The sequence below is a fragment of the Rhinopithecus roxellana genome, chromosome 13 (genome assembly GCF_007565055.1).
Source record: "Rhinopithecus roxellana isolate Shanxi Qingling chromosome 13, ASM756505v1, whole genome shotgun sequence".
NCBI lineage: Eukaryota > Metazoa > Chordata > Mammalia > Primates > Cercopithecidae > Rhinopithecus > Rhinopithecus roxellana.
The window spans coordinates 109,022,317-109,040,523 of record NC_044561.1 but is presented as its reverse complement, the minus strand read 5'-3'; the positions used below and the strand labels follow the sequence as shown (position 1 = coordinate 109,040,523).

Below are 18,207 nucleotides of genomic sequence, written 5' to 3'. Positions count from 1 at the left end.
AGAGACTTTGGGGAGGCTTCCAGCCTGAGTACAGCTCCCCTGGCTCTGCCTTTGGGCCCAGCCCCCAGCTCCACCTGCGGCAGGAAGGAGTCTCTCAGTCTATTGCAGGTGGTGACTGTGGTCTTCCTGAAGGAGGGGAAAGGAAACTAAGCCTTACTGAGCACCCACTCTGTGCCGGACTCCTGCAACTCTCCCCACAGCCCTGTGGCGCCTGTGGTGCACCTCATTCACAGATGAGATGCAGGAAGCTTGCATGCTTTGCCTGAGGCCACACAGCTCCAACCAGGTTCAAGTGGGTACTCACGCTACCCAAGCCAGAGGTTCTCTCCCTGGGGTTTCCTGGTCTTGGGTTTGTAAAATTCCTCCTCAGGAGGATCGCTTGAGCCCAGGAGTTCAAGACCAGCCTGGGCAACACAGCAAGACCCCAATAATGTAAAACAAAAACAAAAAACCTCCTCAAGAACAGCAGCACCATTTCAGTGTACCCAGGCTGCAGGATCCTAAAACTCTGAGCAGGAAGTGGCTGTCAGGACTCATTTCCATGCCATATGCCCATTCTGTGTTCAAGAGGTCCCTTCCAGATGAATGCTGAACTCCCCATAGGGAGGCAGCAGCAAGCAGGTATTGGGTGTTTGTTTGTTTGTTTGTTTGTTTGTTTGTTTTGCGGCAGGGCGGGTAGAGAGTCTCACTCTGTCACCCAGGCTGCAGTGCAGTGGCACAATCTCGGCTCACTGCAGCCCCTGCCTCCCAGGTTCAAGCAATTCTTTTGCCGCAGCCTCTCAAGTAGCTGGGATTACAGGCAACCACCACCACACCCGGCTCATTTTTGTATTTTTAGTAAAGACAGGGTTTCACCATGTTGGCCAGGCTGGTCTCAAACTCCTGACCTCATGTGATCTGCTCGCCTCAGCCTCCCAAAGTGCTGGCGATTACAGGAGTGAGCCACCGCACCCGGCCCAGGTATTGTTATTCCTATGTCAACGACATGAGGCTGAAGAACAGAGAGGCTGTTCCATCCGCTAAGGTAGGATCTTTACTCCCCAGACAGGACTGGCCCAGGAGGCCACAGAAATCACTCCATGATATTAATGGACACCCATCCTCATCCAGGAAGGAGCCCACTCTGTCACCACCCCATTCAGTGAGCTCCTCCAGAGTAAGGAGCATGGGTTCCCCTCCAGGGACTGCCAGCGCTTGGCAGGTGCCTGACACAGAGCAGGAACTCCATGAATACCAGCTGAACTGGGCCAAATGTGTAATTGTGCCTTGTCCCTACTGAAAAGAATGAAACCATCCGAAAAGAAATACAAAGCTCTGCCTCCCACTCCCCAAACACTTTAATACAGTGTTTGGAAAAATCAGCACTACCCTGGAAATCTGGGGATTTAAACTATTCTAAGGATAAGACACCTGTCCGAAGAGCTAACAGTCTCATTTAGTTAATGTGTGCTGAGTGCTTCCCTAAATGCTGAGTAATAGGCAAACAAAAGAAGTTCTTGTCCTCATGCAGTTACAAGATAGTGGCAGATTAAAGAAGTAAACTCTAAAATGAATGATGAAAACTTCCCAAGAGGCTGGGTCCCATGGCTCACACCTGTAATCCCAGGTCTTTGGGAAGCTGAGGTGGGAGGATTGATGGAGCCCAGGAGTTCAAGAACAGCCTAGGCAACATGGCGAGAGCCCATAACTTAAAAAAAAGTAAAAGGGCCAGGCGCGGTGGCTCAAGCCTGTAATCCCAGCACTTTGGGAGGCCGAGACGGGTGGATCACGAGGTCAGGAGATCGAGACCATCCTGGCTAACACAGTGAAACCCCGTCTCTACTAAAAAATACAAAAAACTAGCCGGGCGAGGTGGCGGGCGCCTGTAGTCCCAGCTACTCGGGAGGCTGAGGCAGGAGAATGGCGTAAACCCGGGAGGCGGAGCTTGCAGTGAGCTGAGATCCGGCCACTGCACTCCAGCCTGGGCGACAGAGCGAGACTCCATCTCAAAAAAAAAAAAAAAAAAAGTAAAAGGGCTGGGCGCAGTGGCTCGCACCTGTAATCCCAGCACTTTGGGAGGCTGAGGTGGGCGGATCGCCTGAGGTCGGGAGTTCGAGACCACCCTGACCAATATGGAGAAACCCTGTCTCTACTGAAAATACAAAATTGGCCGGGCGTGGTGGCGCATGCCTGTAATCCCAGCTACTCGGGAGGCTGAGGAAGGAGAATCACTTGAAGCCAGGAGGCAGAGGTTGTGGTGAGCCGAGATCGCGCTATTGTACTCCAGCTTGGGCAACAAGAGTAAAACTCTGTCTCAAAAAAAAAAAAAAAAAACTTGCAAAGAGGCTGGGTGTGGTGGCTAATGCCTGTGATCCCAGCTACTTGGGAGGCTGAGGTGGGAGGATCCCCTGAACCCAGGAGTTCAAGGGTGCAATGAGCTAGGACTGCACCACTACAATCTAGCCTGGGTGACGGAGCGAGACCTCCTGGGGAGGCTCCCAGGAGAGGCCTCTGATGAAGTGACATTCAGGACGTGGTAAAGGAAACAGGGGGCTGGCCAGGGTTTTCATGTGCGTTATCTCTCGGACCTGTATGTTGAGTGTTGTTATCCCCATTTTTCAGATGAGGAAAAGGAGGCACAGAGAGGGGAAGTGGCTCAACAGTCAGTCCCCCAAAGCCTTGCAAGTCATCACTGCATCATACAACCCCTGGTACTTTTTTTTTTTTTTTTTTGAGACAGCATCTCACTCTGTTGCCCAGGCTGGAGTGCAATAGTATGATCTTGGCTCACTGTGAACTCCACCTCCCAAGCTCAAGCAATCCTCCTGCCCTCCCACCTCAGCCTCCCGAATAGCTGGGATTACAGGTGTGTACCACCACAGCCGGCTAATTTTTGTGGTTTCTTTTATAGAGACTAGATTTCGCCATGCTGGCCAGGCTGGCCTGGAACTCCTAAGCTCAAGCAATCTACCCTCCTCAGCCTCTTAAAGTGCTGGGATTAAGTACTTGGCCTCTTAAAGTACGGGGCCTGGTGGCTCAGGCCTATAATCCCAGCAACTCAGGAGGCTGAGACAGGTACTCTTACTTGGCCCTGTGACACCAATAAGTGTATCCGTGTCACCGTGGCTTGCTGCGACACCATCTCTCAAGCCTGCTCAGATCCCCCTTGCAGACCTCTTTTTTTTTTTTTTTTTTTTTTTTTTTTGAGAGGGAGTCTCGCTCTGTCACCTAGGCTGGAGTGCAGTGACTTGATCTTGGCTCATTGCAACCTCTGTCTCCCAGGTTCAAGCAATTCTCCTATCTTAGCCTCCCTCCTGAGTAGCTGGGACTACAGGTGCATGCCACCACGCCCAGCTCATCTTTGTATTTTTAGTAGAGATGAGGTTTCACCATATTGGTCAGGCTGGTCTTGAACTCCTGACCTCAGGTCATCCACCTGCCTCAGCCTCCCAAAGTGCTGGGATTACAGGCATGAACCACCACACCCAGCCCTCCTTGCAGACCTCTGATCCAAGCCACAGGTCCTGGTATGCCTGGAGGGAGCTCACTGTCCTGTCATTGTCCCCTCCCACCCATAGCAGAATGTGATCCCTGGTCAGAGAAAGGGTTCTAAGTGAGCCATAGGAAGTCAAAGGAGTGATCAACAAAGGCTAGGGGCAGGGAAGGCTTCCTGGGGAAGGAAGAATAGGATCCAAACAGGGCTGAAGGAGAGGAGAGGGCGTAACTGCCCATGGGAGGGACCTAAGCAGGGCTCCAGAAAGAAAAAGTTGAGCCTGTTGCGGCATAAAAAAGATGAGATGTGGAGAAAACAGTGTCCAATGTGCAGGAAGCCTTCAGAGGCTGGAGCCTGGCCCTACCGGAGGGAAGTCATTCACATGCTCTGTGAGGAGATAGCCAGGGCCGATCTGGGGAGGGAGAGTTATCTGAGATTGGGCCAGAAGCCTCGGCTCTGTCCTCATCACTGTGTCTCTTTCAGATTTCCCTTGATGATGTGCTTCTGAGTGCTCTGCTGAGGAATAATGGGAAGTCTGCCCAGCAGAAGAAAATCCCTGCCAAGCCCAAGCTTGAGTCCCTCTGTCCAAGGCCAGGGACCTGTGACCATGGAAGCAGGTAGGCCTCGGGGCCTGTGACAGCCAGGCCCTTCCCACACAGTAGTAGACTTCACTGCCTCTGTGGGCCTTCCTAGCCAACAGCTCCAACACAGCATAAGCACCACTGAGGGCCTACTGCATACCAGGCCCTGCCTACTGAGCCATACAGCAGGATCCCTGCTCCTATAGAGCCCACCTTAGCAGTAAGAATAGTAAACAATGGGGTAAATGAGAAAATAGGAGAAAGCAATAGGCACTGACTAGAATATTAAACCAGGAGGCATGGTAGACCCCCAGGCATTTCCCAAGGCTTCCCTCCTTCTCAACAAGTTGTTTATCCAAACACCGAGCCGGCCAGCCCCACCTCTGCAGCCCCCTAGAGCTGCACTGTCCATTGCAGTAGCCACCAGCCACACGCAACTGCTTAAATTTAAAATTTTAGGCCAGGGTCAGTCACGGTAGTTCATGCCTGTAATCCCGCACTTTGGGAGGCCAAGGCAGGCAGATCACCTGAGGTCAGGAGTTCAAGATCAGCCTGGCCAACATGGTAAAACCCTGTCTCTACTAAAAATACAAAAATTAGCCAGTCATGGTGGCAGGCACCTGTAATCCCAGCTACTTAGGAGGCTGAGGCAAGAGAATCACTTGAACCCGGGAGGCAGAGGTTGCAGTGAGCCGAGATCATGCCACTGCACTCCAGCCTGGGCAACAGAGTGAGAATCTGTCTCACCAAAAAAAAAAAAAAAAAAAAAAAAAGTCTTTCATCACCCCAGCCACATTTATTTTAAGTAAGTGCTTGATAGCACATGTAGCAAGTGACCACCTTGTTAGACAGCACAGCATTACAGAACATTTCTATTGTTGTAGAAAGTTCTGCTATACTGTTCTAGTGGACCTGACAGGTACTGTGAAATTACCTGAAATGACATTAGGGCTGTCTTTTTTATTTTTGTGCTTTTTTTTTTTTTTTTTTTAATGCATGATCTTGCTCTGTCACCCAGGCCAGAGTGCAGTGGCGTGATCATGGCTTACTGCATCTTGAACCTCTCAGACTCAAGCGATCCTCCTACCTCAGCCTCTCAAGTAGCTGGGACTACGGGCACATGTCACCATGCCTGGCTACATTTTAAATGTTTTTGTAGAGATGGAGTCTCCCTATGTTGCCCAGGCTGGTCTTGAACTCTTGGGGTCAAGTGATCCTCCTGCCTTGGCCTCCCAAAGTGCTGAGATTTCAGGCATGAGCCACCATGCCTGGCCCTTGCCAGGACTGTCTTAATGGTAGAAAAATAGCATAGACAATGCATATGCTGAGTCTGTAACCATGAATTTCTAATATAGTCTTGACTAAAACTCCCAGTTTCTAGGACAGTTGAACAATAAAAATATCCTAGCAATTCTGGTATTTTGATGTTGGAACTATGGCCCCAGGTCTATTTCTTGTTCCCCCAAACAGGCCAGAAATCCTTTCTCAAGTCACACCTTGATTGGGATTTCAATAATGTATTAGGGTTCTCCAGAGAAATAGAACCAATAGGTGGTGTGTGGGTGTGTGTGTGTGTGTGTGTGTGTGTATAGAGATTTTGTTTTGAGGAGCTGGCTCACACGATTGTGGAGGCTGTAAGTCTGAAATCGGCAGGGCAGACTGGAGACCCAGGGAAGAGCTGATTCTGTGGTCCTGAGTCCAACCACAGTCTGGAGGCAGAATTCCCTCTTCCTCAAAGGACGTCAGTCTTGTTCTTTTATGACCTTCAGCTGATTGCGTGAGGCCCACTCACATTATGGAGGGTCATCTGCGTTACTTGGTCTACTGATTTAAATTCAATCTCGGCTGAGCGCAGTGGCTCACGCCTGTAATGCCAGCACTTTGGGAGACCGAGGTGGGTGGATCACCTGAGGTTGGGAGTTTGAGACCAGCCTGACCAACATGGTGAAACCCCATCTCTACTAAAAATACAAAATTAGCCAAGCATGGTGGCGCACACCTGTAATCCCAGCTACTTGGGAGGCTGAGGCAGGAGAATCACTTGAACCTGGGAGGCAGAGTTTGCAGTGAGCCAAGATCGCACCACTGCACCTGCACTCCAGCCTGGGCAACAAGAGCGAGACTTCGTCTCAAAAAAATAAATAAATTCAATCTCATTCACAGCAACATCTAGACTGGTATTTGACCAAATATCTGGGTTGTGTGGCCTAGCCACAATGACACATAAAATCAACTAGACAGATAACAAGATCACACTCCTTCACGGTGTATTTCCTCGCTCCCCTGGACAGAGCCTAGGGACATGTGCCTTATATGGCTTTTGTGCAAGATTTGCTACTGGGACTTTGGTTAAATCACCTAAATTGGTTAGGGGTGGTGGCTTATGCCTGTAAATCCCAGCACTTTGGGAGGCTGAGGCAGGTGGATCACCTGAGCTCGGGAATTTGAGACCAGCTCGACCAATATGGTAAAACCCTGTCTCTACTAAAAATACAAAAGTTAGCCAGGCATGGTGGCATGCACCTGTAGTCCCAGCTACTCTGGAGGCTGAGACAGGAGAATTTCTTAAACCTGGGAATCAGAGGTTGTAGTGAGCCGAGATTACACCACTGCACTCCATCCTGGGGGACAGAGCAAGACTCTGTCTCAAAAAAAAAAAACAAAAACAAAAAACAAAGCAAAACAATAAATCGCCTAAATTCCCCATCTCAAGTTTTTCATTTGTAATGTAGAACTCTCCTCAACCATGTGATAATTAAAGATGTGAAAATCTTAGCACACTGTTTTATGGAGCTGACTAAAAAAGGCACACTTCAGGCCAGGCGTGGTGGCTCATGCCTGTAATCCCAGCACTTTAAGAGGCCAAGGAGGGCAGATCATGAGGTCAGGAATTCGAGATCAACCTGGCCAACATAGTGAAACCCCATCTCTACTAAAAATACAAAAAATTAGCCAGGCGTGGTAGTGGGTACCTGTAATCCCAGCTACTTGGGAGGCTGAGGCAGGAGAATCGCTTGAATCCAGGAGGTGGAGGTTGCAGTGAGCCAAGATCATGCCATTGCAGTCCAGGCTGGGTGTGAGACTCCGTGTCAAAAAAAAAAAAAAAAAAAGAGGCCAAGGCAGGCAGACCTGAGATCAAGAGTTTGAGACCGGGCGCGGTGGCTCAAGCCTGTAATCCCAGCACTTTGGGAGGCCGAGACGGGTGGATCACGAGGTCAGGAGATCGAGACCATCCTGGCTAACATAGTGAAAGCCCATCTCTACTAAAAAATACAAAAAAAAACTAGCCGGGCGAGGTGGCGGCGCCTATAGTCCCAGCTACTCGGGAGGCTGAGGCAGGAGAATGGCATAAACACGGGAGGCAGAGCTTGCAGTGAGCTGAGATCTGGCCACAGCACTCCAGCCCGGGCAACAGAGCGAGACTCCGTCTCAAAAAAAAAAAAAAAAAAAAAAAAAGAGTTTGAGACCAGCCTGGACAACATGGAGAAATCTGTCTCTACTAAAAGTACAAAAAAAATTAGCCAGGCATGGTGGTATGTGCCTGTAATCCCAGCTACTCAGGAGGCTGAGGTCCTTGAGGAGAATCGCTTGAACCTGGGAAGTCAAGATTGCAGTGAGCCTAGATCGTGCCACTGCACTCTAGCCTCGGCGACAGAGCGGGACTATCTCAAAAAAAAAAAAGCAAACTTCACAGTATATGAGCCTACATTGAAGAAATAACATCACTGTGCCTACAAATATGTAGCAAAGTTTATAGCTGGACATTTCAAACAAGAGTACTGGGCTCAGAACGATTAAAACCTTAGAGGTAGGCTGGGCGCAGTGGTTCACGTCTGTAATCCCAGCACTCTGGGAGGCCAAGGCAGGCAGATCACGAGGTCAGGAGTTCGAGACCAGCCTGACTAACATGGTGACACCTCATCTCTACTAAAAATACAAAAAGTAGGCTGGGCGCGGTGGCTCAAGCCTGTAATCCCAGCACTTTGGGAGGCCGAGACGGGTGGATCACGAGGTCAGGAGATCGAGACCATCCTGGCTAACACTGTGAAACCCCGTCTCTACTAAAAAATACAAAAAACTAGCTGGGCGAGGTGGCGGGAGCCTGTAGTCCCAGCTACTCGGAAGGCTGAGGCAGGAGAATGTAGTGAACCCGGGAGGCGGAGCTTGCAGTGAGCTGAGATCCGGCCACTGCACTCCAGCCCCGGCGACAGAGTGAGACTCCGTCTCAAAAAAAATAATAAAAAAACAAAACAAAAAGTAGCCGGGCGTGGACTCAGGAGGCTGAGGTAGGAGAATCGCTTGAACCTGGAAGGCAGAGGTTGCAGTGAACCAAGATTGCACCACTGCACTCCAGCCTGGGTGACAGAGCGAGACTCCATCTCAAAAAAAAACCAAACAACAACAAAAAAACACGCCTTAGAGGTAGATCTTGACTAATAGAACAAGGGTCACCTCACTTCTATTTCAGTTACAGAAAATGCTGACAAGCAAACACTGATGAGCCAAGACAATTCCGAGCAGATTTACTTACCTCAAAGAAAAATTATTTAAATTGTGAGTAAATTCTGCCAACCAAGCTATTAATCTGTCACTGCAGTAAAACAGATTGAAGCACATTTTCTTTTCTTTTTTTTTGGAGACGGAACCTTGCTGTGTTGCCCACGCTGGAGTGCAGTGGTGCAATGTCGGCTCACTGCAACCTCCGCCTCTCCTGTCTCAGCCTCCTGAGTAGCTGGGATTACAGGCGCCCGCCACCATGCCTGGCTAATTTTTGTATTTTTATTAGAGACAGGGTTTCTCCACATGGGCCAGGCTGGTCTGGAACTTCTGACCTCAGGCTATGTGCCCGCCTCGGCCTCCCAAAGTGCTGGAATTACAGGCGTGAGTCACCGCAGCCGGTCAGTCTTGCAACCTTTTTTTTTTTTTTTTTTTTTTTCTTTTTGAGATGGAGTTTAGCTCTTGTTGCCCAGGCTGGAGTGCAATGGTGTGATCTCGGCTCACTGCAACCTCTGTCTCCCAGGTTCAAGTGATTCTCCTGCCTCAGCCTCCAAAGTAGCTCGGATTACAGGCATGCGCCACCACACCGGGCTAATTTTGTATTTTTAGTAGAGATGAGGTTTTACCATGTTGGTCATGCTGGGCTCAAACTCCCAACCTCAGGTGATCCACGTGCCTCGGCCTCCCAAAGTGCTGAGATTGCAGGCATGAGCCCCCACGCCCAGCCTCTCGCAACCACTTTATATCTACCACATGCCAGGCCTTGTGACAGGACCTGGGGACACACGAGTAGACAAGACTGGCACAGTCCATGCCTTCAGGGACAGTTGAACCCCAGGGACAGGTGCTAAAGCAATAACCAACTAGAACTTAGATTTTGGTGGCAGTATGTTTTAAGGGATTCTGACCAAGAGTGTGTGCAGAAGTGGCTGGTCAGGGAAGGCTTCCTGGAAGAAGGGATATTTCAGTTGGGAAATGGATGAAGGTAAGTCAGCCAGGCAGAGTGAGGCCATTCAGGGGGACAATGTAGTGTATGCAGCTGGGTGGCTGCCCCCAGGGGTGCAAGGCCAGGGCTTCCAGGAGGGGAAGGGGCCCTCTCAGGCCACATTTTCCCATTCTCATCAGAGAGCACCTGTCACAAGATGTGCATCATTTGTCCAAGCATCAGACATTTCCCTGCACTGTGGAATGGCCAGGCCTTATGCTGCAAAGACCTCAGAGGAGAGACCCCTGGGGAGCTCTCCAGGCTGGGTTCACTGCAGGGGTCTCCACATGTATCTGGGAGGATATGGAGGAACTAGTCCATTTCCAGAATCAGCCTCACTCTTCCCATGCCCACCTGGAGCACAGGCCCTTCAGCCCACACGGTGCCCCCACCCAACCCCCACATCCTTGTCTGCTCGTTTGCATCCCCTGCCCCACTTCCTGGGGTCCCAGCTCCATCTTACAGGACCAGAGTCCTCTAAGACCTTGCTTCCTACAGGGCATCTAGGATGCAGATGGACCCTTCTTGCTGACCCTGCTGCTTCTCATACTTAACGCGTTTATGTGCTACAAGTGTCTCAGGAATCCTTACAGAGATAGGACAACGGGGAAGAAGGGAGGGCACTAGGGTACAGTGAGGTGGCCTTCAGCAGCTGCTGAAAGCTGGATTTTCAGGCTACAAGGCTCGGCAGTCATAGGGAGTCTGGCTGGCCTGAGCAGGCTGCCCTCTGGGGTGGGTGAGGGCATGGGTCCTGTGCTGAGGTTGCCCTTGCCGCCTGAGGCCCAACCTTGAAATTGGGCCTTATGGTCACCACATCCTGAGCCTCATGGCCATCATGTCCTGGGCAACAGAGCGAGACCTCATCTCTACTAAACAATTGTTTTAAATTAGCCGGGTGTAGTGGTGCACACCTGTAGTCCCAGCCACTCAGGAGGCTGAGGCTGGAGGATTTGCACCCAGGAGGTCAAGGCTTCATCGAGCCTAATTTTTAGAGATAGGATCTTGCCCTATCGCTCAGACTATGTGCGGTGCTGATGGAGCACAACCCAATTGCTAATTTTTTTCTTTCTTTCTCTCTGTCTGGGCACTGTCAGGGCCCTGCAAAGCTCTGCTGGAAAAGCTTGATTCCAGGGTGGCCCTCTTAGGAAGTGGATGGAACTCCGTCAGGGTGCTTGTGGAGGGCTGATGCTGGGAGCCAGACCCAGGCCAGACTCCACTAGACCTCACACATGGAGCAGGGCTAGCTAAGTGGGTGACCATTTCTGTCCCTCCATCTAGAGAGAAGCAAGGCCACAGCTGTGGCCCTGGGCAGTTTCCCAGCAGGTTGCCCAGCCGAGCTGTCACTGAGACTCGGGGAGCCATTGACCATCATCTCTGAGTAAGTCCATGGGCACTGGGTACCTGAATATGCACTAATTGAGCCAGGCATGGTGGGGCATGCCTGTAGTCCCAGGTGTCACTAATAGAGCCAGGCATGGTGGTGTGTGCCTGTAGTCCCAGCTGTCTGGAAGGCTTAGGTGGGAGAATCGCTTGAACTCGGGAGTTCAAGACTGCAGTGAGCTATGATCAGGCCAGTGCACTTCAGCTTGGGTGACAGCAAGACTCTCTCTTTAAAAATAAATGAATGGGCCACGTGTGGTAGCTCACACCTGTAATCCCAGCACTTTGGGAGGCCGAGGTAGGCAGATCACCTGAGGTCAGGAGTTTGAGACCAGCCTGGCCAACATGGTGAAACCCTGTCTCTACTAAAAATACAAAAATTAGCCAGGTTTGGTGGCGGGCGCCTGTAATCCCAGCTACTCGGGAGGCTGAGGCATGAGAATCGCTTGAACCTGGGAGGCGGAGGTTGCAGTGAGCTGAGATCACACCATTGTACTCCACCCTGGGCGACAAGAGCAAAACTCTGTCTCAAAAAATAAAAATAAATGAAGGAAGGAAGGAATAGAGATGCTGTCCCGGGAGAAGGGGCCCTTCCCCAGGTAGAAAAGCACGAGCCTTTGCTGAAGTGCTCACAGAAACCCTGTGGTGGAATTTCAGGCGGCTGGACAGCCCCACAGGGAGAAGCGTGGGTGGGCAGTGCCCTGTAGCAGGGAGCCTGGAGTCGTGCCATTTACCACTGGCCCCAGCCCTGACTCAGGAGCTACCTGGACAGGCTAGTGCAGGGAAGCCTGGGAAACAGGCGACAGGTGGCTGCAGGACCCAGCCTGAGAGGCTCCTTGCCAACCCTGAATGTGCAGTTCTTGGGGCCTTGGCTCATCTGAAAAAGGTACCCCAACTCTTTTCTCTCTCCAGGGATGGAGACTGGTGGGCGGTGCTGTCTGAAGTCTCAGGCAGAGAGTACAACATCCCCAGCGTCCACGTGGCCAAAGTCTCCCATGGGTGAGTTCCCACCCCAGGCCTGCCTTGCGGAGCTTCCTGCTTTCTCTTCCCACAAGAGCTCCCCTTTAAGCGCGGCTCTGTGCTGAGCAAAGCTGAGGATAGAGGAGAATTGAACCGAGGCCCTGCCCTCAAGAGGGGCAGACAGCTCATCCTAGCACAGGTTGGCCTGTGAGACGTCGGAACCAAGGGAGGGGCCTGGGAAGGCCCATAGAGGAGGTGTGGAACTCTGAGCTTTGGAGGTTGCCAGGATCTCATGGTGGAAAACGCTGAAAAGTCCAAATAGGAGATGGGAGCATGCCCTGTGAGGGCCTGGCACAGTGGTGCGCACCTGTGGTCCCAGCTACTAGGGAGGCTGAGGTGGGAGGATCGCCCGAGCCTGGAACGTCAAGGCTGTGGTGAACCATGATTGCGCCACTGCACTCCAGTCTAGGCCACACAGCAGGAGCCTGTCTCAATTAAAAAAGAAAAAATCACAGGGGCAGCTCTTGGAAAGGTGGGGCTTAGAAAGGTGAGTGGATAGAATCAGGGTGCTGCGGGCACTGAGCAGGGATAGCAGAGAGGCTGGGACCAGCCCAGGTTACTTGGGAATGAGGTCTCCAGGCAGAGAAAGCTGAGGCTGTCCCCATGAGTTTGTCCTGCCAGGACCCTGGAGCCAGGACTAGGAGGACAAAGATGGTGTGGGCCTCCGAGACCCTGAGCCCAGCTCTTCGTGGAACAGGTAGAACTTTGAGGCCTAGAGAGGGAGGGCCGTGTGAGGGTCACTCAGAGGCGGTGGTAAAATCCTGGCTTCCCTCTTCCTCCAGGCTAACCCTGTCCCTTGTCCCTCTCTCTCACTCCTCCAGGTGGCTGTATGAGGGCCTAAGCAGGGAGAAAGCTGAGGAACTGCTGTTGTTACCTGGGAACCCTGGAGGGGCCTTCCTCATCCGGGAGAGCCAGACCAGGAGAGGTGGGTAAGCTCAGCGCCAGCCCAGGCCCTCCCTGCGTGGAGGTCTCAGAAAGGAGCCCTGGCTGGGCGCGGTGGCTCAAGCCTGTAATCCCAGCAGTTTGGGAGGCCGAGGCGGGCGGATCGCGAGGTCAGGAGATCGAGACCATCCTGGCCAACACGGTGAAACCCCGTCTCTACCAAAAATACAAAAAATTAGCCGGCAGTGGTGGCGGGCGCCTGTAGTCCCACTACTCCGGAGGCTGAGGCAGGAGAATGGTGGAATCCCAGGAGGCGGAGCTTGCAGTGAGTGGAGATCTGGCCACTGCAGTCCAGCCTGGGTGACAGAGCGAGACTGTGTCTCAAAAAAAGAAAGAAAGAAAGAAAGGAGCCCACAGATATATGACTGCAGGTGCAGCCCAGAAAATAGGCTTTGCCTGACTCCTCAGTCAACTAAGATTTCCTGAGCCCCAGCTCCATGTCCTGCCCATATGAGCCATGTGGGGCCCAGGCTTGGGGAGATGGAGACAGGCCATGAAAGCAGAGGAGAGGCAGCTAACTTTCGAGCAATCAAGGGAGGCTTCATGGAGGAGTGGGCCGTGAGTGGAAACTTGAAGGATGTTCCCACAGGATCCCGGGCAACAAGACACATTGGTGCTGGGGTGGGCCAGGGGGCTGCACCTCAGGACGATAGGAGGTTAGAAGTGAGCAAGGCTCCAGCATAGAGGCCTTGGATGGCGGGCTGAGAAGCTTGGGTTTTCTCCCAAGGCACTGGGGCTGCTCCTCAGCAGAGACACAGTGCTGGGCGTGTGCTTTGGGGGAGACGAGAGGATTCATTACAGGGACTCTCTGAGTGTGTTCTGTGGGCCACCTGCTTAGAAATAGAGGAGATGGGGGGTCAGTTTAGAGGATACCGAAAATCATCCTTCTCTGAGAGGTTCATAATCCGTGTTAACACAAGACTTCTTAAGGCGTCGCGCTTGCCTAACTGGGCATTTCCCAAGTGTTTCTGAACGCAGGAGCGTTTCATCATGCAGCACCTGTAATATTCACTCTATGTTCGTTCATTCAGCAAATGCTTCTCCAGCACCTACGATGTGGGGAGCCTTCAGGGAAGGACAGGACCTACTGTGTATGTCAGGCCTTAGGCATCTCTGCTGAGGGAGGTGGACATGGTCCCTGTTCTGAGAGCTCCTAGGTCACTGGATGCCAGTGTTCCATGGCACAGAATCTCTGTTTGAGATTCACAGTCATGCCAGGGCTTGCCCCTCCAATGCCAAGAGCCAAGTGTGATATGACTTGAGGGCGGGGCAGGCAGAAGGCCAGATGTGAAGGGCTAGAGTTCCTAGCCTTGGTGTCGAGCAGTCTGGCCGTTGTCTGCCATGTTGCTGCCATGAGAGCCTATCAGCAATAGAGCAAAAATCTGCATTTCTAAAAATGAATACGGGCGGGGCACTGTGGCTCACACTTGTAATCCCAGCACTTTGGGAAGCTGAGGTGGGAGAATCACTTGTGCTCAGGAATTTGAGACCAGCCTAGCCAACATAATGAGACAACTTCTCTACAAAAAAATTTAAAATGTAGTGAGGCATGGTGGTGCCTCCCTGTAGTCTGAGCTACTTGGGAGGCTGAGGCGGGAGGATCGCTTGAGCCCAGGAGTTCCAGGATGCAGTGAGCCATGATTGCATCACTGCACTCCAGCCTGGGCAACAGAACCAGACTCCATCTTCAAAAAATAAAAGTGAATGTGAATGGCCCACAATAGGTATCTAGGCTCAGCCAATATATTGGCAACTAGGATTTTTAATAGAGTATAGTCACAGAATTTCCCTGCACTGACTAGGCGGGATTCCTCCCTCCCCAAGACACAACATGATTCTGATCTCTTGGCAAAACGTTAAAACAGTGACAGGATCTCTTGGGTCAGTAGCCAGTCAGAGCTAGAAACCCATTGGAAGTCACCTCATGGATCCTCCTCTCCCCACTGTACAGACTGAAAAATAGGCCCACAGAGGGGTAGGGACGTGCCACATCACACATTAATGTGGGACGTCTCCCACCCCAGGTGCAGGGCCTTTTGCAATGAAAACACAAAGTTGATTGATAGTCTCTTTGATGACCCTGCCTCCCTCTGAGCTGCTGCCCGAGTCCCTTAAGGTAGAGGCAAGGAGGGAGGTTGAAGGAGCAGCAGCACCCACATTTGTGTTAAACCCTTTAAGTGACTTAAAACAATATGTGGGGATTGTACTCCCATTGTCTTCATTTTACAGATGGAAGAACTGAGGCTTAGAGAAGAGAAATAGTTTGCCTGGGGAAACACAGCTAGTAAGTGCAGAGCCAGGATTCAAACTCAGCCACAGCTCCTCTCACTCCAGGCCCCCAAGAAAGGCCCACATGGGGCAGTAATGTTGGCACTGCAAGCACAGTGACAGACCAGGAAAGGAGGTATCAGGAGCGGACAGACCTCCTGGTGCCCGCCTTGATAGGAACCAACTGTGAGAGTCTGTGGGGACCCTTTGTTCTCTGCCTCAGTCTCCCCCCCAGGACCCTCTCCAGCTTCTTTGCGTCTCCTCCCTTGCCCTTGGGCGCTCCTGGGTTGACCTCTCCGAGGCCCCTCCTGCTATTTTCTAGGTAGCATCAGCACCCCCACCTCACATACATCCATATGCTGGTAGAGGGGCTGGGGAGGCCAGCCCAGCACAGCAGCTGCAAACAGGAAACCACAGCAGCGGTGCGGAGTGGAGCAGGGCCCCACTGCAGACTGTCCCCCGGAGCTTGAGAAGCCACAGGAAGTGCTCAGTGCTCAGCTGCCCCACCCCTGGCCCATTCTCTGGCCTGGTTCAGCCCCAAGAATATAGTGGCCGGCCTTTATGGCCACTCTGCCCCTTACCTAAGAAGGCACAGACGCAAAGACAAAACCGTGTGAGTGATAGAGGAGAAAGCTGTATGGATCCATGAATTTTTTTTTTTTTTTTTTTTTTTTTTTGAGACAGTCTCACTGTGTCACCCAGGCTGGAGTGAAGTGGCACATTTTGGCTCAGTGCAGCCTCCGCCTCCTGGGTTCAAGTGATTCTCATGCCTCAGCCTCCCTGGTAGCTGGGATTACAGGCGTGTGCTACCACACCGGGGTAATTATTATTTTTTTGAGACAGAGTTTTACTCTGTTGCCCAGGCTGGAGTGCAGTGGCGCAATCTTGGCTCACTGCAACCTCTACCTTTTGGGTTGAAGTGAGTCTCCTGCCTCAACCTCCTGAGTAGCTGGGATGACAGGCACGTGCCACCATGCCCAACTAATTTTTGTGTTTTTAGTAGAGACAGGGTTTTATCATGTTGCTCAGGCTGGTCTCAAACTCCTGACCTCAGGTGATTGACCCGCCTCAGCCTCCCAAAGTGCTGGGATTATAGGCATGAGGCAACATATCGGGCTATTTTTTTTTGTATTTTTAGTAGAAACGGGGTTTTGCCATGTTGGCCAGGCTGGTCTCAAACTCCTGACCTCAGATGATCCACCCACCTTGGCCTCCCAAAGTGCTGGGATTGCAGGCGTGAGCAGCCCGCCGTGCCCGGCCGGATCCAGGAAGATCTTTAAAGACCCATAAGATCCACATAAGGCCGGGCGCAGTGGCTCTCACCTGCAATCCCAGCACTTTGGGAGGCCAAGGTGGGTGGATCACCTGAGGTCAGGAGTTTGAGACCAGCCTGGCCAACATGGCGAAACCTCATCTCTACTAAAAATACAAAAAAATTAGCCGGGTGTGATGGCGAGTGCCTGTAATCCCAGCTACTCAGGAGGCTGAGGCTGGAGAATTGCTTGAACCTGGGAGGTGGAGGTTGCAGTGAGCCGAGATGGCACCACTGCACTCTAGCCTGGGTGACAGAGTGAGACTGTGTCTCCAAAAAAAAAAAAAAAAAAAAAAAAATCCACATAATTACTGGGACTAATTATCCAGGTCCCCATAGTCAACTCCAAAAGGGGATGGATCAATATGCAGCTCTTCTTATCAAAGAGGAAGATGAAAAACGTGAACAGGGAAAGAAAAAAAGGATTTGCCAATTTTTCAGGAAAGGTAAAGTTTTCCTGCAGGTCATGGTCAATTTGTGGGACAAGAATCAGTTTCGGGGCCATGTGCAGTGTCTCACACCTGTAATCCCAGCATGTTGTGAGGCCAAGGCAGGAGGATCACTTGAGCCCAGGAGTTCAAAACCAGCCTGGGCAACAAAGGGAGACCCCCATCTCTTTAAAAAAAAAAAAAAATTTTTAAGTTAGCCAGGTGTGGCGGCATGTGCCTGTTGTCTCAGCTACTTGGGAAGCTGAGGCAGGAGAATTACTTAAGCCCAAGAGGTCGATGCTGCAGTGAGCTATGATCACACCACTGGACTCCAGCCTGGGTGACAGACCAAGACCCTGTCTCTTAAAAATAAATACATAAATAAATAAATTCAATAAATCAACTACTGATGCCTGTACCCCACCTCCAGGGTTTCTGACTCACCGATCAGGGCTGTGGCCTGCACACTGTAAAAGCTGCCCAGGTGATTCTGATGGGTAGCCAGGGTCAGAACCCACTAATTTAGTGGGTCTGGACCAGTGCGTGTTTGTAGTGAAACTGAGCAGAGAACATGACCATGGTTGGGGTAAATACTGTGTCATAAAACTTTTGTTTCAGATTTTTTATAAGGTGTGTCCTGGGTCACAGTGTAAACTTCTATACTGTGGTTTGACACCGCAGTGACTCTAGGGGCCCAAGTGACCTCAGAGAACAGTGGTTCTCAGACTTGAGTGTACAGAAATCATCAGGGAAACTTGTCGACACTGTCGACTCGTGGGCCCCACCGCAGACCTAACTAAATCAGACTTTTGGGGGCAGAGGTCAGAAATCTGCTTCTTGGACAAGCTCTCTGGATGGTTCTACTGTTCTCTTGAGTTTGAAAACAGAGTTCCAATCTAGGGAACCCAGAATGAAGTAATAAGAGATAATGTATTTTACAGTATGCTCTTGTCTTATATAATGGGAATTAGCCATTGACCGAGTGAGCGAGCAATGCCAGGATCAGCTTTTCATTGGCCCAAAGGCACTGATTCCACAGGGGCTTCAAGCCTGTGTGTGGACCAAGGAGGAAGATCTGGGGCCGTGAGCTACCAGGAACACTACTCAGAGTCCGGAGCGGGAAGACCCCATCTTCCCAAGTCCTTCTGGCATACCTGGCTATATGACAGGCCTCGGGACAGCCATGGCCAGGCTCTACTCAGGTCCCAAATCTTGGTCGGTGAAGGGTGCCTGGAAGACTTCGTGGAGGTCACAGGATTGTGCAGAGGTCAGCAGAGGGTTGGGGACAGGCCCCAGCAGCAGCCCTACCTGGCTGTCCTGCT

General features: G+C 51.5%; 1 protein-coding gene across 1 annotated transcript in view; it reads left to right on the top strand.

The window, feature by feature from the left end:
* Positions 1 to 18,207, top strand: part of SLA2 (Src like adaptor 2) — a 35,409-nt gene that overhangs the window by 1,614 nt on the left and 15,588 nt on the right. Inside the window, exons 2-5 of the mRNA XM_010386584.2 lie at positions 3,956 to 4,089; positions 10,814 to 10,913; positions 11,828 to 11,914; positions 12,757 to 12,860. Of these exons, the coding sequence (XP_010384886.1) occupies positions 3,999 to 4,089; positions 10,814 to 10,913; positions 11,828 to 11,914; positions 12,757 to 12,860 (382 nt within the window). The 5' untranslated portion in view covers positions 3,956 to 3,998. The remainder of the gene's footprint in view (positions 1 to 3,955; positions 4,090 to 10,813; positions 10,914 to 11,827; positions 11,915 to 12,756; positions 12,861 to 18,207) is intronic.